This window comes from Symphodus melops, assembly GCF_947650265.1.
Source record: "Symphodus melops genome assembly, chromosome: 12".
Lineage (NCBI taxonomy): Eukaryota > Metazoa > Chordata > Actinopteri > Labriformes > Labridae > Symphodus > Symphodus melops.
Window position 1 is genome coordinate 20,949,724 of NC_136702.1, and position 25,366 is coordinate 20,975,089.

Here is a 25,366-nt window from a genome sequence, read left to right on the forward strand (position 1 = left end):
GTTCACATGTGTTTAAAGGGTGGCCCATTAGGAAATCACATGTATTAACTTTGCCATTTGTTTTGCTTTATCTGCTGGATATTTGTTAAATGGGCTCAGATAAGCTTCATTTGAAGTAAAAAAAAAAAAAAAAAAAAATGACAGCCCTTTTATTTTTATATATATATATTTTTTAATTTCTACATCTAAGCTACCATAGTTGTTTACATGTGTTCTGGGCCATGTGTGAAACTTCATCAACTTTTTTGTTCATCTTCCATCATGTTCCTGTTTCTCTCTCTGCCTCTTCAGCCTCTGAGCCCAACCTGAAGCTACGTTCCCGCCTAAAGCAAAAGGTGACAGAGCGCCGGAGCAGCCCTCTGCTCCGGAGAAAAGACGGTCCCATCACTACTGCCAAGAAGCGTTCCTTAGATGTGGCTGGTGAGCACCCTTGTCACTGGATTTCTTGTGTTTTTAAGTATGGTAGACAAGTCAGAAGTGTTTTAATATATTTGTTGTTTCCAATATTTTAAGTCCCAAAGAAGGAAATTCGTAACGCTACATTATTTTTGATGTTTAATATATTTTAAAAAGTCAAATAGGTAGTAAAATGCTGTCATCATCGACTTAAGGAAGGGTTTGAATCCAAACAAAGTCTCATCCATTTACTGCGGTGGAGATTTACTGGAGAAGGATTATAACGGAACGAGGACAAGGCTTACAGAGTCATATTTCATTTCAGAAAGTTGATTGGCCCAGGACACTGTGTTCTAATTAAAATCTTATTTCTGTGTTGTGCGTGTTATAGAGTCAGCATGCAACAGTGCACCGGGCTCAGGTCCCAGCTCCCCAAACAACAGCTCCAGTAACATCCCCTGTGAGAATGGAATCACCATCTCCAGCAGCCCAGGAGAGGTAACCAACATTAGAGCGAGTGTCAGCATGTGTATGACAGGATATGAACAAGCACATGTGTCTATCAAGCAGATTACCAGGGTACTTCAGAAGGATATTGGAAATGTCTATTCACTGCATTTTAATTGTGATGTGTTTTCTGTGTGTCTCTGTTTCTGCTTTGTGTCTGAACTCAGTCAGTGTTTACTGTACAACTGCTCTGGTTTGTGTTTTCAGGCGTCGCTGCTTCACAGGTTGGCTGCAAGGGAAGGCTCCCTCAGCCATCTCTCACTCTACACCTCCCCTTCTCTGCCCAACATCACCCTGGGACTGCCAGCCACAGGCCCTGCTAGCACTGTGAGTACACTCAATCCATTTTATTCCAATGATATGGCATAGCATCAATAATCACATCAAAAAATGTTCTGTTTGAGAAATGCAAGTGAAATGTTCAAAATGTAGTGAAAGTCTAAAGGAATACATGATCAGTATTGGTTGGTTTGTTTTCTGTAGAGTGATAAAGCTCTATTACATACTACAATTGCAGAGTATTTATCTTAAGATCCAGGATTTTAACTTAAAACAAAAGAAAAGAAAAAGGTCTGGTGAATTGTTTTAACTTCTCTTTTTATCCTCTCTTTCGTCTAGCTGCCATTTTGTCTTATTTTTCTTTCTTTTTGTCTTAATATCTTGTTTTCTTCTCCTAGTTGGTCTCAGGGCACCAAGATGGCGAGGGTCGCCTGGCATTGTCTGCGTTACAGCAGGGCATTCCTCTGACCAGTCCGTTCCTGCCCACTGCCCACCTGCCCCCCTACTTGGCATCCGCAGCTCTGGATAGGGAGGGGGCAGGAGGGGGCACGGCTAGTCACAACCCACTCCTCCAACACATGGTGCTGCTGGAGCAGGGCCACAATCCAATGGGTCAGTATGCAGTGGTTGAGTCAGGATGTAGGTTTGATCCTACAGCCACACTCCTGCAGCCACATGTCCAAGAACCTTAAACCAAAGTTTCTCCAGTCGGCAGTGTGTGTGGGGAATTAGCTAGTACTGATGGACACTTTGCCGTCAGGGTGCAAATGGGTAGATCTGCGATGTAAAAGCACTTTGAGTAGTCACAATATTAGGAAAGTGCCACAGTACACAAGCTCAAGTCCATTTACCATTTACTTCACGCTGTCATTAGCTGGTGTCTGATTTAATGCTCGCGGACATGCAGATCTCAAAAGCAATTTCATGCTGTTTTAATACAGAGTACTTTGTGTTTCTGCTCTCAGCGGGACCATGGGAAATCCACATTTCCTTAATTAGACATAATAAATGCATGTTATGAAATTAATCTTGGTTAGATAGCAGTATGATTTTGCTTGAATGGCTTTCTGTATAATAGCACTGAAAACATCTGCAAACATTTTAAAATCTCTAGGTTTTTGAAGAACTTCTTTCGGTTAAAGAATAATGCACCCTGGTCAGTATTAGACTCCTTGTTGATTTGATTTAAGTGCTAAAGAGATTAAAAACTAAGGAATCAATGCCTAACTTATTTAAAATGTAAATATTGCTCTCCGTTGTGCCGTCTTACCCTAGTTGGTTTGGGTGGCCTTCCTATTCCATCACCTGCTGTCTCCAAACTTGTGCGGGGCCACCGTCCCCTGGGAAGAACCCAGTCGGCCCCCCTGCCCCAGCAGCAGTGTGGGCAAGCCCAGGCCCTGCAGCAGCTGGTTGTTCAGCAGCAGCACCAACAGTTCCTGGAGAAACACAAACAACAGTTCCAACAGCAGCAACAGCAACACATCATCAACAAGGTAGCTCCAAGTGTGTGTGTGCATGTGCCTTAAGTACAGGTGCGTTTGTGTGCATGTGTCATTTACTGCTCGTAATTTAGTGAGCTAGAGGAGCTCACATACTGTACGTATACATACACGCACACAGCTGAATACATTTGTGTGTGTGTGTGTGTGTGTGCGTATGTGTGTAGGAGTATTTGTCCATCGACACAACACTGATTTGCTTAATGTCTGTGAATCCTGTCTTTGCACCAAAAGCTGGATGAATCAGCCTGCAATCAGCAAGTCTTCTAGCAAGTCTTTCTTGTGCGTGTTGCCTACTTCTCCCTGTCACCCTGGCAACTGTGCTCAAGAGGAAGCTGCCTCCATATATGGTCACACAGGAAATGTGACTCACTGCATCATTACTAGTGTGTGTGAAAGTGTGTGTGTGCGCGTGTACCAGGTGATGCAGGGATTTGCAGCATTATAAGGTCATTGTTGTGAGGGAGAAGGGTGTTTGTGTTGTTTGTGTGTTGTGCATCTCTGTACAGTTTGCGTTTGTTGCTGAAATTCCTGTAGGATGTAGCTCCATTACTTTGTGTGGTCAGGTTGTAAGTGACTCCTTGTTCTTATGACTTCAGCTTATTAAGTTAAGCTTAGGTGTAATAACAGGTTCTCTTTAGCAGGCTGCTCAACATCAGAACAATGTGTTTGCATCACATATTAAAAACAGAAACTGTGCTACAACCAAAACTACTAAGACTATTTTTAGAACATAATATTAAAGAAAGGAATGTTACTGTAGTATTTTTCTTTGCGTGACTTTTTAGATGCATAAAACCAACATCTTGCAGCCTAAGTGACAATGCAGTAAGCAATGTTAACCATCAAGGACGTTAAATTCATCAATTACACCTCCAGTTATTGTATGAATAATATTTCTGCATATAAAACAGGGATCCCCATTCAATTCAGTGTACCACATCATACTGCAAACCGCTCAGCATGAATCCATGTTCATTAATTATTTTCTGGCGGACATTGTAGTTGGCTAACAGCCACTGAATACATCAATGTACGACACAAGTCTGGAGAAATGAAATGCAGAGGTTCCACGCATGTTAAATTTGCTTATAAATTACAAGTAATGTTTGCCTGCTGCCTGCTTAAAGTGTATTTCCTTTCAAATAAGAAATTCATCCAATAAAATCTGGGCAAAGGGAGAGTAGCTTCGAGACAGTGACAGCAAGGCCAATATTTCACGGGCAAAAGAAGTGTTCACAGATAACAAGGGGCAAAACTTTGGCACTTCTCTCAAACAATTAGTAATTAAATATCACTGGAATGCATCAAAGGTTGCTAATGTCTTTATATACAAAGCACATTAATACCACTTTGAGCTCCTACAATCTGTTTTAAAAGCACATGCTGCGAGCTGTTGTTGAATCAGTGAGTATGAAAATATGATACAAGCCTCATGTGTTACCAACAACAAAAGACTCTCACCTGCATTCTGACATTACCCTGGAAATCTGCAAAGTTCACAAGTTGCATCATGACTGCTCTTTTTCTATGAATTGAAGGTGTTGCTTATTATTATTAGTCATCTTTAGGAGTATGTTCTGTGTGACATAGTCTTTGTCCTTTAAAAAATGGACAGGTTTGAGTCTGTCTGTCTGTGTGCTGTGTGCATTGCTTCTGTCTTAGTGTGCGTTCCTCCTGCTCCTGCTTTGATTCCTCTCACAATACCTATAGGTGTCAATGCCTATAGGTTTGTTTTCCTATACAATAAGTGTGTAAGGCTTTGCCTCTGCCTGTTCAGAGTATGCTCTGTCTTTTGTTGAATACATTTATAACTGCTTTGAGGCACATATAGAGCTTTTACCTTGATGCACCAGTTTGTCTCATTATCGCAGAGTCTCTCTTTTTTAATTAAAGGCAGCAATCCTGCTTTTGAAAAGTTGTAAATGTTCACTTATCATCACTAACATGTTGAAGCTGTGAAGAGACAGAAAGGATTGTGATTGTTGCAAATGTCTGACAAGCTTGAAAAGGTTGTTTATTTTAAATGAGCAGCATCATTTCACAGTGTTGTTTAAAATAGGACTGTCTTTACTATACATTACCTACTTTACATTCCACCTAGAGTGGCAGAGAAACTCTCTAAGCGATAACAGATCATGTAGGCAGTTTAACCTCCTTCTGTGTAAAGCACAAAAATGTGATTATTTAAGTATAAGTTCTAGTGGTTGTGTTGCATCATAGTGGCACAGATGATGCACACCCAAAGAGTTTGTGCCGTAACTTGCCAAACTCCAATTAAAGCTGCTATTTGTGGCACTTACAGTAAAAAGAGCAACATGTGCTAAACAGGTTCTGTCAGTCACCCGAATGCAGCTGTCTCATATATGTGTCAGTTTATCTTCTGCTGAAGCGAAAGTTTCTTTTACACGTATTGTGTGTTTTCCTAAAATGATTGCACTCCTCAATCATTAAGGCTGCATTAACACACTGTAACGTTAGGGTTATATAAGTAAATGACATGTCCAAAGCTAATCTTTGCTCTGCTTTGTTTTAGCTCTCTAATTCTTCTTGAACAACAAAGCATGATGGGAAATGATGAACTACCCCCAACAAACATATTTGATTGCTGCATAATAAAATCAAGTTCTAAGGTGGAAAACATTTGGAGCGCTATTTAACATGAGGCGAGGCAAATCAATTAAATCCATTTATAAATGACACGAACAGGAAAATAATGAAATAAAATGTAAATACATCAAAACTTAGTTTCCCTGCAAGAATTTGTATTTGGTGAACTGTTTCGAGGCTGGGCTGTCTTTGTTTTATCTTTAACAATAACAATGTTACTTTTATCTGCAGTATGTAGTTTTCACTTGTTATTGTTGTTATTATTTGTTTCTGTCATTCTTGCCCAGGTCTCCATTTATTTTAAAGAGACCTCTACCTTCAAACAGTCAGTCCTATTTAAGAAATCTTGGTTTTTTGCCCCCTGTGGAGAAAAGGCACATGTCTTGCAGATTTTGTCTTTTATTGTGAAAACAGTCTCATCCGGATTCCTTTTAACAGCGCGACACAAACAGGCTGTTTCTGCAGCATTCTGCCCGCCAATTACCTCGCAGCTGCAGTTAAAGGTATTAGAAACAACACAGAAATAATCAATCCTCACACTGACGTTCTTGTTCGCTTTTTTAGCTCATCAGAGACATTGGTATCAGTTTCAGTCCGTTTCCGAACCCGTGAAAAAAAATAATAAACTCCTCACAGGAGCTTGAACAAAGGTTAAAAAAATATAAGTTGAAGAAAATTGTCACAAACCAGCTTGACAAATGTGCCCTTTGTTTGTAAGTTTTAATTGATCTGCGTTATTCACCATAGGACAGTCACCACTTTGTAATAAATGAATCATCCACATCCCTTCATTCTTTCCTTGTTGACATTTTCATATGTTTAGAAGTCAGCATTTGAAAACAGGCCTTCGGCTACCTTCAACAGTTGGAAATGTTGGTAGTAAAGAAAGGAATGACAGAATCTTGAAACCGTTCCAAGCGTAGTTACCAGAGACAGCTTAGACAATAAGGTCATCAACTTCCTTAACATGAAGTTTTTGTTAAAGTGATTAAAACAAAAACAAATAGTGACAAGAATCAATGATTGTCAAGTGTAGTATATACTATCACCCTCTCGTCTCCAGCCCCTGCTCGCTATCCGTCAACTGGTTCAGCAGACTTCAGTTGCAGACTCCCCCCCCCCCCCCCCCACCACCTCATGGTTCACATCCCAGCAACTATTTCCTCTGTTAAAAAGGAGGGCTGGAAGGAGGGAGAAAAAAGAGAGAGTGGATGAATGTTTTGAGTTTGTTTGGAGAAGAGGGACAGGGATGAGGCAAGAGCTCGCTCTCTGACGTCAATGGACTGTTCCCTGGGCAATTTGCCAGCCGTGTGTGTGTGTGTGTGTGTGTGTGTGTGTGTGTGTGTGTGTGTGTGTGTGTGTGTGTGTGTGTGTGTGTGTGTGTGTGTGTGTGTGTGTGTGTGTGTGTGTGTGTGTGTGTGTGTGTGTGTGTGTGTGCGCGTGCGCGTGTGTGCTTGTATTCTGTGCACAAACAGTGGTCCACTCCAATCGTGACCTACACATCAAGGTTAAAGTCTTTGACGACAGGGACAGCTGCCATTACAAGATTTCCCACAATCGCCCCTCTGCAATTCTTCCTCTCTGTCTCCCTCAGGTTTTTTTAACAGTTTTCTCCCCTTGGTCAGACCGTGGCAAACCTTTATTTAATAGATAATTACTGTGATTCGTTGAGATCTTCTTAACTAAACAAATACCCTAGAGTATTTAGAGTTCAGAGTACAGCTCCAGTTTGTCTCCATGTGTACAATAATACAGATGCCAGGCTAATGTTAGCTTTTGTTTGGTTAAACTTTTGGTCTTTTACATTGAACTTTGTGCTAAATAGATCAGTCAGCTATTTTTGGACTCATACAGATATGCACCAGATTAACACTTGTTTATGTTGAGCACGTTTTATAAAATATTTTTGTCCCTGATGTTCGCCTTGATCCTCTTCGTCTTCTCTGCCCTCTTTTTTCAAACAAATGTTCCCTTTTAGTCCTGATGGATTCTGGCTCCTTGTTTTCTAACTTTTTCTAAAACGTACAATAGAATAGAAAAGAAGAGTATTTATAAAACACGTTTCATTACAGGTAAGCCCAATGTGCTAGCTGTCTCAACAGCGAATATGAAAAAATAACAATAGTAACTTTAATGTTGGTTTCATGTGAAGGGCGTCGCCTTTACGAAAAGCCCTGTTTGACTTCTTGGCTTTCCTGCCCAATGACAGTACATTACTGTTAGCCTATCACAGCGCAGCGTTGTTTGGTGAAGTTTCTGATGCAGGTAGTTGTATGCAGCCTCATGTGATGGCTGCAGACAAAAGTCTGGGCTGAAATATCTCATTACTTTATTTTTTCTGGTCGATCGAGTCCTAAGGTTAATTTTAAGCATGCATGGCCCACAGTCTGTTCAAATGGAAGCAATGCTCTGTACAGAACAGAACATTTCCCCTGAACGTCTCTATTCCCTCCTAGATTATGTCCAAGCCTGGTGATCAGGTCTCAGCTGCAACCTCCGGCCCCTCAGGACCCGCCAGGCAGCACCAGAGTCACCCCGAGGAGACAGAAGAGGAACTCAGGGAGCACCAGGGGCTCTCCACCTCGTCTTCGTCGTCGTCCTCTACGTCTGTGCCTGAGACGGGTCCTCTGCGGGGGCTGGTCATCAAGCAGGAGCCCCCAGACCCCCAAGAGCATGAAGATCTGGAGCAGAGGGACAGACAGGCTGAGCAGGACTTTCTGTTCGGACAGGTAAGCAGGCGGTATTAGGACGATGAGAATGATGGGTATAGTTGGAGATAAAATTAAGAAAAGGAAGAGTCATATCAAGATTAAACATTAGAAGGACAACTCAAGATTTACTGGGTATGAAATCCAGTCTGTTGAAATTCAGAATCTACACAATCAAAGTGCCCATCAGAAGTAAAGATACAAACGACACAAAGACAAAAAGATTTAACTGGTTCGCTTGAAAGTCTTAATTATTTCTTCATCTGTATGGTATTGGGTTTATAGTGGCTAAAACAAGACACTATGCCTACTTTACAATACAGCCAGTGAATGATCACCTGATAGTTCTGTTGAATCTTTTCAAATGAAAAAGAATGAGAAATATCCGACAGCAGTGACAGATGGAGTTTGTAGTGATTGACTGTAATACGACACTCTACATTCGATCTGCCTTTCCTCCTGACTATCTGGGCAGCCCACTCTCCAGAATAACTTAAAGATGCACTCACATGTTTTCCCCGAGTCATGCAAAAGGTATAAACACATGTTACACATGTTCTACTAAAGCAGAGTGTTGAGTTTTCTATGAATGGCTTAGGGCATGTGTTCCTCCTCCACACTACTACCTAGCACAACTCCATATGGACCATCACATCCTCCTGCTTTTAAAAAACTCACTGTACACCCACACAAAACCCCTCTGTTGAACACTCAGTATCCAGTTATGCAATCCTTGTCCATGGACACGTACAGCCTACATTCTGTATCTGCATTTTGCACTCTATCTGTGGCCAAAAACACACACTCATCTCACACACTCTTTACTCAACAGTAAAGAGTCAGGACACCATGTCCTCATCTGTCAAGCCCATCCCTTCTGTCCGCTCAGCCAAATTCAATCAGGCACTCCTCTCACTGTCGCCATGGCGCCCGTAGTGTAAGCAGACACGCCCATCGGAATTGAACAACAGGATTTCTCTGTGAGACTCTGAAAGATGGCGCTAAATCTTTTTACTCAAGTACAAAAAGATGTATTGGTGGAGTTTAAAAGCACCTGTATACAATACTTTCAAATAGAAAAAATGAATTACACTTCCAAAATAAATTGTTCTCCTTACTTGCCGTTTTAACATCAATTTGATTGATTTTTGTTTTTCTGGTGTTTAGGGCTTCATCTTTGAAACAGAAAAGAGTAATCATGGTTGTGAAGTCACGCAGTAGTTTTAAATTAATAGCATCCATTATCCTTGTCAAAATACAGCTTTTGTTTTAGTTTTTCTAATGGAAGACTTGCTAAAAAAATCCACCTATGATCTTTAGGTTATTAATCTGTTAGACAGAACACCTTACCTTACTGCTTTAATTATCTACAGTTGTCATGTGAACACTTAGGTACAGAAAAGTGTTGAATGACCGTGTAACACAATATCAACTTTGAAGAATGAGGGTAAGCTCAGCTGCTTTGTATTTTCGAGAATCTAATGCCACCTACTGGCAGGAGATTGTAACTGCAGTCCAGCACAATTAATTCCCCTCTCTTTGTGTTTGTGTGTGAGAAGCAGGCCCTCCTTTTAGAACAGCAGCGGATCCACCAGTTGAGGAACTACCAAGCGTCTATGGAAGCAGCCGGGTTGTCAGTCAGCTTTGCAGGACACCGCCCTCTCTCCCGGGCTCAGTCGTCTCCAGCCTCCGCCTCCTTCCCTCTGGTAGTTCAGGATCCGCCTGCCAAGCCTCGATTTACCACAGGTTAGCAGAGAAGAAGAAAAAAAAGATAGGCCTTCTGCTTACACACTGTTGAATATGGTACTTTTTATTGCTGTTTGCACTGCTCTCCCACAGAGATCTGTCATAAAGTAGAGTAGTAAACAGCAATCTAGACACACACTTTCATCCTGCTGATTGCAGGTTAGAGGAAACCATTTCCTAGAACTGCACAGCATGAGGAGCCAGCATACAGAGGTTGTGTGTATGCACAGGGCTGTTGCTAGGTATTCTGTGCCCCTTGACAATATAGAACAATGTAAGTGCACTGAATCATCTCATCTCTTAAGAAGCTCTTCATATGACCTTTACTTTATAATGAGACGGATCCCCTTTACAACCAACAATCAACCATGAGATTACTTTGAGATTATAGGGATCTTGTTTTGACAAATGTTTATTCTCTTGATGTCAAAAGTCCACAATAACTCTGAAACTAAATGTGTTTATGTGTGATGCCGTCTGTGTATTTTTCAGGTCTGGTGTATGACTCATTGATGCAGAAGCACCAGTGTATGTGTGGCAACACCACCAGCCACCCAGAACACGCTGGACGTATCCAGAGTATCTGGTCGAGACTGCAGGAAACAGGCCTCAGGGCTCATTGTGAGGTAAGGCCACCGTCACCCCTGTACACAGATGAGTGTGGAGCAATGACTTCAAACATGGAGCTGGACAGTGTGATGGAATGATTCATGTCCCATGAATCATTTAATGAAAGTAATCAGACGCAGACAAACTACTAGATAACCAAAAGTGAAAGATACATTTATTTACTATTCCTTCTTCGAAAACATATTGAGAGAAAAAAACAGTTGTGGGTCTGGTTCTGCTCAAGCTTTCTGCCTGTGAGAAGACCGATGTAACTTTATCAAATGTTGTTTGGTGCACATGGTGGATACATGTTGGGTCTTTGTAAAAAAAAATATAATAAAGGACATGTTCGATTTGTTCGTAAAGTCGAACATGTCATATACAAATAAAGATTTGTTGATTGATGTAAAAACACACAGCATACTCATGTGGATGCAGCACATGCTGTCGTAGGTTTTGTGGTCAATGACACAATATAAAATAATTTGGTCTTTTAATTGCATGGAGAGCAATCTTATGTTGACGTCAGTGGCTTTACAATCCTTTTTCAAGCTAAGATCACAAAATGCTTTCATAGACGGCATTAAAACAACCATAAAGTCAAAGAATCACTCACTTGAACAACCTTGTAGACAAAGAAAAGAAAATTGATATCAAATATATGCAATCAATTAAAAGCAAAAAGGGATGTCTGTAAAAATAAAATACAGCCAAATAAAAAGCCAAATTGTTAAACTCTAAAGTGTATTTTTACTGATGACCAGAGGGGGGCAGTGTGTGGCCATTTTTTTAAGCTTCGTTTTACCATTTAAAAACATTAATTGTAGGTTAAACTTCTAAACGTATATTTTCTATGAGTGTTTCCACTATGCTTTTCTCTTTCTATGCAGGATTTTGCCATATTTTTGTGTCTCTGGCAACTGAAAGGTGAAAGTGAAGATTTAACCTAAATACATAATTTGTCTCTCCATCCTGTCCTTTTCTGTCCATGTCTTCCCCTTGGTCCTGCTCTGTGACCAGTGTATCCGAGGGAGGAAGGCCTCTCTGGAGGAGTTGCAGACGGTCCACTCTGAAGCTCATGTCCTGCAGTATGGAACCAACCCTCTGAGGCAAAAACTAGATTGTAAGCATCCATTGATGGAGACGCACATGATTTCACAAACGTAGTCTCGTGCAGTATTTTATCCAACATAGCCGCCAAAGTGTTGATGCAAGTCATGCAGTTGTATTCCTGGCTCTCCTTATTCCTTTAAAAAGTCACATTTCAACAGGTGTGTTGAGATAAATGACAGAACTGAGATGTCTCCCAGGATTTACAGTAAACATCAAGCTTTGAATGTCCCTTGGGATTAATCAAGTATCTGCCTATCTATCTCAAATTCAGCACACAGTATTACTTCAAAAAGAATAGTACACTTTACATTTCAACTGACTTGCATGCATTCATTTCTAAAGTAATGAGCAGACAGCATTGCAAACTGAATGAGGAGCATCTGTTTAAAGAATCTGTTCTAATGTTTAAACCGCGTCGTGACAAAAGGTCTAATAAAGCCCTGGAGGTGTTACGATAAGGTGAGGACCTGTTGACGCTTGTTAACTTGAAGTCACACAGGCTGCTTAGTCACTTAGCTTTGAGCTTTGTGGCTTAAAGTGCAGGTGTAGCCAACACAGTCTCTCTCTAAGCGTGAGTGTGAGTGTGCGTGTGCGTATGTGCCAAAACCTAAGGGGCAAACCCCAGTGGTCATCTTAGCTTTCATTCCAGTGCAGACATAAATTCCTCTTATTTTACTGCTCCCACTGAAGGATTAGCAGATACTCCTGTGTTAGGTACAGTGTACAAGTGGAAAGCAGGTGAAATGAAAAAATATAAGAAACCCAATAAGGTGGTAACTAGTCAAGGATTAACATAATCATAGACAGGGTATTAAATGTCTGGTTAGAATTTGTTTCTTTTTCTGCAGCACATGTATATTTAGGACGTTAGCAGGTGGCTGAAGGAGACTTGGATGCCTAACCTTTGCATTAAGAGCACCATGCTCTGTTTAGTTCACACTTTGCTGTTGTGCTTATGAAACTTTACACTAATCTTCTTGTCAACACTGGATTTGAACTTTTTACTTGGTTGCTTGTTTCTTGAAAAACACATAGAATGGCTAAAGCCTCAGATTTCAACATCTGTGTAGATAGAAAGTTTGACATAAAAGTTTAGCTTGCCGCTAAAAAAAATAAATAAATAAAGGTTAATAAAAATAAAAGGTGACTGTTATTTCCAGATGAGCTGGATTTATTTGCTCACCTGAAAGAAAAGTCAAGTCCATTCATTTCTTTGTAAGAAGCAGATCACTTCAACCTGAAATCTGGAATCTCCCTTTAGAGAGGAGAGAGTTTGAATATCAGGGAAATGGGATACTTTTTTCTTCTTCACCTTGTCCAATTAAAGCATGCCCCTGTGTACTATTGCTGTTCAATTAGGTCAGAAAGTCAAATGTGCAGTTTTGGGGGTCATGCCCCTGATTTTGGCTCTGAGTTCAGAATATTACCTCTTCACCTGGTTAACTTTCTTTCTCTCTTTCTTTCTTTCTTTCTTTCTTTCTTTCTTTTTTTCTTTCTCTTTCTTTCTTTTTTCTTTCTTTCTTTCTTTCTTTCTTTCTTCTCTCTCTCTCTCTCTCTCTCTCTCTCTCTCTCTCTCTCTCTCTCTCTCTCTCTCTTTCTTTCTCTCTTTCTTTCTCTCTGTATTTCCCAATCAGTTGCTCTAATTCTCAATATTCTTTATGTCCTAGGTTCAGTGAATCCAATGTTTGTGAGGTTACCATGCGGAGGAATTGGGGTAAGTCTCTTGTTTTCCATTCACAAAGTCACGCTCTAGTCATCTCACAAATATTCTCTCTGTAATGAGGTATTCGTAATTTGTGTTTCTGATATTTTACTTGGAAATCGCCTCTATTAGTCACGATTGTTTATTCAGTGGAAAATTGTTGTAATAGACTATTAACTTTTTACAGCGTTGTGCTAATCTAATCAATACCCTTCTGGCATTGCTCCATCTATCTCTGCAAAACAAATAGGCATAGTTTCAGAATCATCAAGTACTGTTACAATAACTGTATGTCCCTTTGCTCACTCACTCTCTGCCCCCTAAATAATGATCCCCCTTTTTTCTTGTTTCACCAATCAAACACACACACACACACAGACGTAACACACTAGCATACACACGAGCTCGCACACACAAACACCGCCCTTCGACGACCAGAGGCAACAAAATCTGTTGCTCGCCTTTCCGCCGCGTTTGTAATTATATCCAGATGTTTTCAGGCATACGAGCTGTGTATTTGTGTGTGTGCCCGTGCGTGTGTGTGCATTTGATTTGGTGGGGGGTATGTTTTTGTTTGTTTGCAAAGCTCAGTGTTTTCGGATGTTTGTGTGCGAATGCAATCATTTCGATGCTTAGTCAGAGTTGGAAGCGATGCCTTTTGAAACGGATATGTCTCACACCTGCCTGTTTGTGTCTGTGTTTTGTTGTTGCTTGTGCAGGCTGGTGCAGCTCCAAGCCTCCCACCCACCCACCTTCACCTTCTTCACCTTTTACTTGCTCTTTCTGCATCTCTAACTTCATTACATGCCATCCATACCTCGCAGCTCTTTTTCTTTGTTTTTCTCTTGTTTCACCCTCCCACTGCTTCTGCTGTGGTGGGAACAAGAAGACTCTGGGGCTCCTTGCTGCTCTGTCCTGCTCTTTATAACAGCAAATAGGGCTAAATTGTTGTCTTCCTGTCATCCACACATTCACAAGTCACCCACACACATTTACAGAGGAAGGGGGCTGAAATTAGGCTGTCAGCCTGCAGAGAACAGTCATTCCGTCATACCAGCACTTTCCCGCTCTTTTCTTACCTCTGACACACAAATTCACACGCACAAACAAAGACGCACGATTCTTCCCTTTCACTTTTCTTGACTTGCTTTTTTTGCTACTTCTGGCTTAAGGCAAAATGCATTAACATGGGAAATAATAAACCACTCAGTGATTCAGTTTCCCAATTCACTCACTCACTCACTTGGCTCTTTATTTGTTTCCTCACTCAATCACTGACTGGACTTCTACGTGGTGTCTTCCTATCCTCGGTTTCTCTCGCTGCACTCAGCACCATCTGTCACTCAACAAGCACACTCTCTGCCTCCTTTTTAGCTTGAAGTCTATGGGAAATTCGGCACAGTTTCATTTCATGACAAAATCCTTCTTGGCTGAGCTTAAAAAGAGACTTTATTTCTACCCTGTTGATGTTATTAAGAAGTCCTCCTCCAGCCTTGATCACTCCTGTCACTGGAGGCAAGATGACTGAAAAGCTGTGAAGTCACTTAACAAGCTTCCCAGGTTGAAGGAATGGGAGACTAACTTGGTTAGTGCACGGCATGTCCAAAAGGCGGCCGGTGTCAATGTAAAGGCCGGCTGTCTGACAGCTTAAAGTGAATATATTCACAGTAGAAGAAGTCCAGTGTTTTCTCTCAATCTTTGGAATCAGCCACTCCACACATGTGTGTACAGTTCAAACACAGTGACACACAGACCTTCCTTTTCCTCTTTTCCTCTGCCAGCGTCTTCTCTCAGTGTTTATCATATCTTCCATCTGCCTTGCAGTAACTGACATGCCTGACAGAGGGTGTGTATATTATCCTGTGCATGCCCCTGCTGAAAATCAATCCCATAGAATTTTTTGGTTCCTTCAGTTTGTATGCATGTGTGTGTACATACACACGTGTGAGTACTGTTGTGTTTGGGGCAGAGGGCCAAGCATGACTCAGCATTAATCAGGCATGACCAGTAAATGTAGGGCTTACTCAAAACAAACTTAAATACATTCAGTCAGTTCTAAAATCATATATTTATGACAAACAATGATTACATTTCCTTCATCTATTTTTGCTAGTTTACTTGATGTTTAGGCATTGTTACTTATTATTTAATCCATACAATTTACAATGTGTTTCTTTTAAATCCTATTACTTCATGTGTGATCAAACATCTTCATAAAGTTTCCTGAAATGTTTTGGGTGAGCTTCCTGTGTGAAGTTCTTCAACCCCGACTTTACCCAAATCTTTTCCTGCACCCCTCGAATAATTTTCACATGACTCGGGGTGAACTTATAGAGAACGTAGCTGGAATTCTCTGGGACATGTGGGCAGAGGTGAAGAGGACAATGTCACACAACTAGTACATGGCTGATGAAACTGGTTCATACTTTTTTTTGGTCGATATCTTCCTCTCCACTTTTCAGTTGACTCTTGCGGCTACGTCCAATAACATGTAGCATTAATTTCAAACGAGAAACTGTCATTAGGAATGTCAGACTCTGTAGTTTAATTTTTTATCTTGGATTTCCAGCGCATCTCTTTTACAATCTAAAAGTATTAACCATTAGTAATAATAACAGCCCGATAAGTAGAGGGCCCTTATATCGGCAGAGTCTCTGTTCTTCAGATTTCCTGCCTTTTGGTCTGGTACAGTACATTCAGTTTTAACCATTTGTCTGTATGAGTAAGCTTCTAAATATGTGTTACTGCCTCACAGATTCTCTTTCAATTGTTTTCTGTTTATGTCAGGGAAAACATGTTCCAGCGGTCTCTGAATTGCCACTTTCAAAGACTTCCTGTGACTCAGTGAAATGACACAATTGCTGTCACACTCGCATGAACCAAATCATTAAACATCCTTAAAAAAATGGAAAACAGTCCAAAGTAACAGACGCTATCTGCTGTTTAAAATGTTATGACATAAAGAATGTGTGTTTGTGTTCGCAGGTGGACAGTGACACTATTTGGAATGAGGTCCATTCATCCAGTGCAGCTCGACTGGCCGTCGGCTCCGTGGTGGAACTGGTCTTCAAAGTAGCATCTGGAGAACTGAAGGTAAGTAAGGACTCTCTGTGCAGGCCAATGAGCACCAAAGTCCTGGCTGTTTGTTTGTTTGGTATTGAAATAACAAAAGGATGTTTTTTTTGTTTCAACCTTTTATTTGCCTTTTCTGTGTTTAACAAACTTTAAGGAGGAGCCAACATGAAAAAACTCAGATTGATAAAAAAAAAAAAAAAAAAAAGAAACTAGTCGCAGATTTATTTTAAATGGATCCAAACAGCTATGAATCTTGATAAATTCCAACACAAAGTCTTGTCTTAGTATTGTATCCATGTTCGGTTCTGTTAATCCAAATATTCAAAATGCATTAACTATATACCAAACACTAGTAAATGGAAGCACTATCCTAAAGTGCTGAACTATCCCGTCCTCTCCCCAAAAAAATCTCAAGAAAGAAGTTACCTTCCTTCCAGAAACGTCCATACCAAAGTCTCGTTAGCACCTTCCAGACACAGGTCCCCTCCCCCGTCATGCCTTGCCCACCAGCCAGCCTTCCTGTGTCTGTGGCAAAAGCAGCTTACTGTTTGAACCCAGCAGGGAGGCCCGGCGCACGGGCACCGCAAACGCCAACAGACCTCGCTAACAGGCCTGCTTTATTGGCATTACACCACAACCACCTGCAGAGCAGCAGTCGCACTTTGCGTTAGCTTAGCACCAACACGCCACAGACTAATGACGTTACTCTGCGTGACAGTACCACATAAATGGAATACACACATGGAATTTAGATTTGTGTTCCAGGGTTTATAACTTCTTCTACGTGTTTGAATTGTGACTATGACGTTGAAACGGTCTCATCTTTTGTTTGATACAGAATGTGTGATAAGGAATATCTGAAATTAATAGGAAACTATAATGGCTCAAACACACAGGAGGGAAAACACTAGAAACTTCCTGGTTAGGTTAAAGTTTAGAGATATGGACTTGCCCTTAGCTTAACCAGATTGTAACCCTTACAAACTTTATCTACACATTTTTACACACACTCCTGCAGACACACACATGGTCCTGCACATGCTTACACATACAGATGGTCCTTTGAGGATCCTCCACAGCCAAATGACCAAATTCCACCTGCACCAGCAACTCTCTGAACTCTACAGAATGCCATAAATCTACTCCACACTCACACACGTCTGTTACTCCATCTGCTTCTCTCTCTCTCTCTCCCTCCACACATTTATTTTGATCCGTTGTTATTTTTCCTCTGCATAGAGAAAGAAGTATGCTTTCCCTTTGTCTCTCATACACCTACTTACACACTGTAACATGCAGCCAGCCTTAACGGAGTGTCTTCAAACCAGCTGAGGCAGTTGTCTTGACAATAAACTCCCAGCCGGCTGCTAATCCTCAGCAGCTGACTCAACATCATTAGCCCGGCCTGCATCGCTCTACATCAGCCTGAACATCTATCTAATGTCCCCACGTAGTTGTTGGAGACCCACAAAACAGTTGCTGGGAGTCCCGCTGGTCTCTGCCTTAAGAAAGCTTCCCTGAGCTGACCTGATGTTAGCATCTGTTCCTCTGTGTGTACATGCACATTCTGGCATTACTCTGCCACGGAGAAACAGATATTTAACTGAACTTTTTATTTTTCAAACTTTTGTGAGAGAAACAGGTTTGGTGTTAAATTAATTAAGCTTTACATTATGTATTTATGTTGTTTTGCTTTTTGTATCCACACCGTCCTGACACTAAGACAACTAAGAGAATGACAAGAAAAAAGCGATATCGCCGCATTTTCCAACACATCAGTCTTTTTAGAGATAAGAGAAACATATCACCAGTTGAGGGTTTAGGTCTTTGTTTATGAATGACTGTTTGAATCATGCTGTATATCAAGTTTGTGTTTTTTCCTGTCAGAATGGTTTCGCTGTAGTTCGACCACCAGGACACCATGCTGAGGAGAGCACGCCCATGTAAGTAAAAAGCCTATTCATCAGAAGTCTCTCAATGTCTTCATTTTCTTCTGCAGTTTTTCTTCACCGTATTCTTTGTCTCATTTTACCTCTCTCTGAACATTTTCAGGGGATTCTGTTACTTCAACTCAGTCGCCATAGCTGTCAAGCTGCTGCAGCAGAGACTCAACGTCAGCAAAATCCTCATAGTGGACTGGGTAAGTTCCTCTTACACCCAGAGGCTGCATGAATTCACACTTAAATGTAGGTGTGCAACACGGTCTTTCTCTAAGGTTATAAAGGTTTTAGAGAGTCATTACCACAATAGATTATCAAACCGTCAAGGCAGATGGCTGTTTAATGTGAGTCTGGTCCTGCTGCAGGTTTCTGCCTGTTAAAAAGAAGTTGTACCTAGCATCTATTTCTTTGCCTTATGTTGCCAAGTGTTGTGCTCATGATGAACCAATGATGGGTCTTTGTAAATAAAACAAAGAGTACAGCCTTGACCTGAGCTGAAGGGTCTTGAGGTAGAATTTGTTACGTATTGGCGTGATACAAAAAAGATAGATTACAACCTCATATGAAAACACGGGGCGAGAGGTATTGATGAACCATTGAAGAGGGATCGCCTGTGGATGGTTTAAAAATAGATTTTATCAGAAGAATCTGAAGAGAGGACAGCTGTTGTCTCACAAACAGACTTAAAATATCTTCAAAATGAAGATGTTACCTTGACTATTAATGAATCTATATTATACACATTATTTTATTTGAAAGATCCAGAATACAAATTCGAGGTAGTGCAAATACAAACGACCCCACAGGGACTCCAGGAATGTCATTCTCTATTCAGGTATTGTACACATGGAAATGGCTGCTGCAAATAATAAATAACTCATACAACTCTGTTGCCTCTTGTGAAGTCTCAAACCAGTTACATTACAAAAAAATAATGTAGCCAATATCTCTTAAAGTAACATCGTAGGCAACTCAGCAAGCTTTTCTCTTCTTTTTCACAAAAAGGTCAATTTTGCAGAAGACATTAGGGCCCTTTACATTTTCAGACGGTCAGGAGAAAAAGACAAACAAGATAGACACGCTATGAGAATATAGAAATCAACCGTGTGTAGTCCTTCCTGCTCTTTGGTTTCGCGTGAGGAGTGAAGAACAGGATAGGAAGGGTAATGTGTAAAAGAAAGCAGATTCAAACCCAAAATACATGTATCTTTCCGTGAGGTCACACAAGTTCAGACTATTAAAAATGAAGCAACAGACTCGACCTGTACGCCGCTCTGTTTGGAGATGAATTATAGGGCCTAAAATATTGGCTCAGGTCAGACACTGTCCTTTTTCAAAAGCGAGACAGAGTAATTCATAAGAAGGTATGACAAAGCCTGGTCCATGTCTAGGAGCACTGGACTGGTCATGGCCATTCCTCAAAGCCTTTGAAGGGCCTTTTCATTTCCTCTCTGTCTGTCACAGAGGGACATTTAGTGCAGCCAGCGAGCTCATTGTCATGCCACTCAGCCTCCAGCCGACAGGGACATTTTTAGGATGAGTGTATTAAAGCATTCTTGGGATACAGACAATGAGGTCATTTAATTGATGCCGTGTTGTTGACAAATGTGAGCAACAATTGAAGTTCAATGCTTTATTGAATCCTGCTAACCATCCTTTTTAGTCATCATACCCAGAGTACAGCTGAGAGACAGATCTGAGTGTCTAGAAGCATTACTGTTTTTCATTGTCATTCAGCTGGTCTTTCATTTCCCAAATCATCTGATGTCCTTTGGTTGACTTGTCTAGACATTTGTTACACTGTGTGTGTAATGTTCGGTCTCCCTAACCTTTCCTTTGTCATGTATCCAGGATGTTCACCACGGAAATGGCACCCAGCAGGCCTTCTACACCGACCCCAATGTCCTCTACCTGTCACTGCATCGCTATGACGATGGGAACTTCTTTCCTGGCAGTGGAGCTCCTGATGAGGTTGGCAGTAGTCTGTCTCTCTTCCTACATGCCGACCTATCCTTCTAAATGTCTGCAGATGAAGTCACCTAGGTGTGTGTCGTTGTGCGTGTTTTAGGTGGGCACTGGAGCAGGCGTAGGATTCAATGTGAACATGGCCTTTACTGGAGGACTGGAGCCACCCATGGGTGATGCAGAGTACCTGGCTGCATTTAGGTAAGACAGTGATAACACCTGCTTCTTCATAGTTCATTTATGGCCGAATGGCTGTGCTGTAGATTTCATTGGGAAGTGTTTTGGAGGAAGGGCAGTGCATAGTTTGACAATAGATATTAGGGGCCGTTCAGGTAGGGAGCAGCTACTCCTCATGCCATGCCTGATTCCAATTAGGTGCACTTTCTCTGGCTATTTTTAACGTTTCACTCAGACACACAAAGCTTGAAAGACCTACAAGTGTATAGGCATGGACTCACCACAGACATGTTCATGTCCTCACACACATCTTTGGATCATACAGCTGGTGAGGAGCAGGTCTGAGTTCGTTCCAGTGCTCTTTGAAGATAAACTCACGTTTGAGTCCATGCGTCCATCTGGCCTGAGCCAAACTCATCAAACTGACAGGCCACTGTCCTCTGGCACGCAAACTCTCGGAAGCACACCTTTCCCCATTAATGCACGCCAGACCCCTGCATTTAAACTGTACTTCTCTGGAGTGTCTTTTTCCTGTTTTATCCTCCTCTTTCTATGCTTTTATGTTCATGCACTGCTGAAAACCACTGTATGTGTATGCATGCATATCATCCTACAGACTATTTTTGTAAAGCCTCAATAAATTAGCACAGTAAGCCTAACACTCATTTGGTATAATACTTTTCTCTGTTATAATAACATAAGAAAGAAGTAAAGAGCTCCAAGCTTTCTCACTTTTTCCCCCCTGCTAAAATCCATTTGTGGTCAAGCTCTTACATGCTTTAATTCAGGGGTTTCTTTTGCGGTTTGACTGAGGGATACAAAAAAAGACCAAAACACAGAAGAGAATCAGATGAGATAGTTGTTCTGTAATAAAGCTGATCAGTACACATTTAAACTAATCAGTAATGCACCACGCTTCAGTTAAACCAGCAAATACTGGTGACGCTGTTCAAAAAGAAGAAACCACTTTATTATACAGTAGTTTGGGTGTGCGTGTGTTTGTTCAGGGGAACGTGCCTCCATATGAGTGAACATGCATGTGGAGAGGCTTGTAGTGTGTTTGTGTGTTCTCTATGTGTAATTGTAGGCTATTAAATCAGACTTCTTGGCATTATGGAACAGATCTAAAGATTAAAGGTGAAGGCAAACCAAAGTTTTGGATGGGTATCACCTCAGACCTTGGCGCCATTAATCCCCCGAGGCTGTAGCAGCATTGCAAAATTCATAGGTCCCACAGGACAACAGCAGACGTGCCTCCCAGCTCACAGATGAACTACACTCACACCTATTCATTTAGCACACGTATACACACAGAGGTGCAAAATAACTTTGCTGAAACGTACATGATGGTGCATGAATACCCAGAAAAATGGCTTACACCTGCATCTTTTACATCAGCTTGCCTACCATTATCAACCTCCAGATTCATGTGCATAGACACCTGATACACACAACACCTTTCTCTCTCTCTGGCATTCAGCACCATCCTTTATCTGTGTGTTGTGGTCCTTTCTGTTCAGTCTTTTGGAAGGGATGCGTGCCTTGCAGTCGGCACCTTCCCATTCCTCTGCTGGCCTGTGCCACGTTGCATTTGCAGGGGATCAAATCTTAGTCTCTAGAAAGCACTGAGAAAAAAGATAAGAAAATTGGCCCTAATGAAAACCAGAGGCACCGTTTCTCCCTCTCTCTCTCTCTCTCTCTTTCTCTAGCTCTCTCGCTCTCTCTCCCCTCCTTCTTTCACTCCCTCTTCTGCCGTGAACTTGGAAAGACGAGAGAGGAGGAGAAATTAAACTTAATTCAAACCAGCTTTCCGCAGTGCCAGATGACAGGGCTTTGAAGTGTAAGTGTGCGTGTGTGAGTTTTTCGCTCTTACTCTCTCTCTCCTCTCCAGCTCTCTCCCCTTCTTTTTTTATGAACAGAGGAAAGCCTTGAGCTCTGCAGTTTAACCCTTTGTTGACTGGTTTGATAAACACTGCTCCCTGCTCAGGACAGAGTCTGTCTTTTCTTCTTTAAGGGGCCTTACCTTAGTCACCAACCTGCTCAGGTGATGCTGAATGGTAACTATTCTTGCCTATCAAGAATTATAAATTAAATCTCAATATCTGCAGGTTTAATTTTCTGTATTTACACATGACTTTCAAAGACCGTATCAATGATATCTGTTTTATAAAAATAAACCATTTTTACAAAGATCCCTAATTTAATGTATTACATATAGACAAAACACACTTTTGGAACTTACATTTTAGATGTTATTTTTACTTTGCAATATTTAATCCCATATATATACAGCCTGTGGTCCACCACCAATGCCACATTTCTTCCCTCCATGTTTGAAACCTTGAGTACACTGGATTAGAAGGCATAATCAAGATGTGGAAAAGCCAAAATTATGGGCCAGAGTAATTACACAAAGATGAGTAGTCCCCAGAGAGGAAGTTTTCCTTGGCTCAGAAAATCCCTGCGATGCCAAGATCTACTACTGAATTAACCTGAGTACATTTGTGTACTCTTGAAATCATGTTGAAAGATAATTGCCAAACATGCAATGTGCTCATCAGGATCAAAAGAGGGGTAATTAGTCAGTTTAAAAAAGGGGAGGAAAAGGCCTTTTTGTGAGGTTTAGTCATGTGAGGATTGAAGTCTATAGATGTGTGGAAGGTTTAATGAGCAAAGGAGGATATGTTGTGATTCATCAGGGAGAACAATTCTTCATGTACCATGTCCATAGACTGTATAAAACATTGAAGTAATTTCAGTGACATCAGCCATTGGTTTCGGAACAGGCTTTCTGAAGGCCAAAAACAAGCTAAGGAAACAGGTACAACTCAGCCATCCTCCTTTGTATGCAAACCCAGGAATAACTCTTAGGCTTAATAGGATAAATACAAATGGGTTCTACAAATGCTCCTACTGCCAATAAAGTAATAAGCTTATGATACCAAACTACTCAGGCTATAAACATATTTGTTTTTTGTAAAAATGTTGTTGTTTTTGTTTATTTTTTAAATAAGATCTAATCGGGAGTCTCTGGCTTTTGCGGTCAGCATCAAGTGCACTTATGCATGGTCTTTATTTTTCAACTCCTGAGGTTGTCGTTTTTTCGTGTCATTGTTTCATTCACAATATTGTATTCCTTTGTTTTATACAAACAACACTCCCATCCAGTGCCGAAGATGTTTGTTTGTTTGTTTTTACTAACCATCAGCATTTATGAAAATGTGACAAGTCTCAGTAATTATCATTTATTTAGTAATGTTTTATCATACATTCTATAAATGCAAGGCAATGATTTTTAAATTTACCTTTTACTGTTATCATTATAAGCACTTTTTCAAATCTGCAACTTTCAAAATGGCAGAACTAAATAAATGGATTTTAACAATCACACTCGATTCCCACTTTTCCAAGTAAACAATCACAGGCCCACACCCAGCATTCCTTGGCTAAGGTATTTTTTCTGAAACTTTGTACTTGTGCACCTGTAGGAAAATTAAATATTGCTAAACAAAGCTTCAACTTGTGTTTGCCCCAATGATTGCCCTCATGCTTAAATGTAGCCGTGAGACAGGCAGACGTGGTTTAGACTGCTACTTCTTCATGCAGGATATCCTGTAGCTCACAGCGTCGTAAACTCTACCCTCCATCAATTAACAGAAAGGCTTTTTCATCTCCACATATGAAGCCTCTGATTCAGGGATAATTGGTCATCCCCAACCACTGGTTTCCCTTTGTGCCAGTCTGCTAATTGATTGCTGTGGGGTTTTATCCCTTAAATCTCTGGATAAAATTGAAGGGGATGGGATGAGCGTCTTTATCATAATGACCATAGCTGAGGCAGTCTCAAGGGCTTGAGAAGGGGGGCATGGGACCCCTCAATAGGTTGCTCAGCCGTCAATCATGCTCACTGCACTGTGTCATACCACATGCAAGCCTTTGGTCCACACCATTTAATGTTGGGTTTTATATGGCCAAAATGTTCATGAACCAAACCTGTGCGTGAACATTAGTGATTGGGCTGAAAAGTGGGAAACAAAGCCTAAAAAATACAAAGAAATGACAGATCCATTTACCATATATGTACAAAATCTCTATTGATTTCCTAAAACGTTTTTTGTGTTGTTGAATGACATTTCATAAAAAGCATCTAATTTTTTCTCACCAAAGCAAAGGTCTTGCCCTCTTGAATTTCCTCAGTGTTTTTATCTGTCTAACTTAAGTTGTTTTTCCATCCTTCTCCGTAGCCTTCTTACATGACGTTTTCCTTTGAAATGTTGCCAGATGCATGCTAGCACACAGTGACGCACACAATCAGTGCATCCTTGCTGTCTGGGACTCCCAAACGTTCCTAATACTACCTAGCGCCTCTCCCTCAGACAGCTGTGTGTACGTATGAGTGTTGTGTTGTGGCGGGGGGTGTGGTGTACAAAGTTAAGGGTTGTAATTTGGTGGTGAACATAAGATGGAAAAACTGTTGGCCTCCGGAGTTCAGGGCACGCTGCTCGCCCGCAGCCGGCAAACCAGCACTGTGTTCCTGAGGTCAGCAAAGTACAGAGGACCTATGACAGGACCCTGTGGTACTTCGTCACTTGCAGACCTCACAAAAACCTTGCTTGCCCATATATCCAAGACCTCCCTAAAGAAACTGAGCTAGTCAGATGAAACCATTGTTTTGCTATCTGGGAAGTCCCATCCTAAATCATATTAACCAGCAAACCTCAACACTTTAATACAGCTGAGCCTCTAGTGTGCCAACGCAAGTATAAAAAACCCTGGTAATCTCTAATGCCTTATTTACAGATATCCTTAACAATACAGAGAAGAAAGTAAATGTAGAGTTGATTAATTAACTGTTGACTTATCGTGTTTTGAAGCAATACATAAATTCCATTTTTTATGACTTGATTATTTTGTTTAAATGAGTCCAGTACTTGAATACACAGTTGAAGCTTATACATTTAGAGTAGTCCAGTTTAATGTGGACCAATGTTCTTGTGCCAAACTCCCTAGGTGCCGCATGCATAGAGTTTACGTTGTTTT

The 25,366-nt window shown here is 41.0% G+C and overlaps 1 protein-coding gene across 5 annotated transcripts in view; it reads left to right on the forward strand.

Moving 5' to 3' along the window:
- hdac4 (histone deacetylase 4) overlaps positions 1-25,366 on the forward strand; it is a 119,152-nt gene that overhangs the window by 81,214 nt on the left and 12,572 nt on the right. For all 5 annotated transcript variants that reach the window (XM_079357305.1, XM_079357306.1, XM_079357307.1 and 2 more), the window contains 15 exons: positions 292-420; positions 788-894; positions 1,111-1,230; positions 1,581-1,794; positions 2,458-2,675; positions 7,748-8,020; positions 9,559-9,745; positions 10,238-10,371; positions 11,375-11,477; positions 13,135-13,181; positions 16,155-16,262; positions 18,132-18,187; positions 18,297-18,384; positions 20,036-20,155; positions 20,253-20,350. In XM_079357305.1, the coding sequence (XP_079213431.1) occupies positions 292-420; positions 788-894; positions 1,111-1,230; positions 1,581-1,794; positions 2,458-2,675; positions 7,748-8,020; positions 9,559-9,745; positions 10,238-10,371; positions 11,375-11,477; positions 13,135-13,181; positions 16,155-16,262; positions 18,132-18,187; positions 18,297-18,384; positions 20,036-20,155; positions 20,253-20,350 (2,002 nt within the window). The remainder of the gene's footprint in view (positions 1-291; positions 421-787; positions 895-1,110; positions 1,231-1,580; positions 1,795-2,457; positions 2,676-7,747; positions 8,021-9,558; positions 9,746-10,237; positions 10,372-11,374; positions 11,478-13,134; positions 13,182-16,154; positions 16,263-18,131; positions 18,188-18,296; positions 18,385-20,035; positions 20,156-20,252; positions 20,351-25,366) is intronic.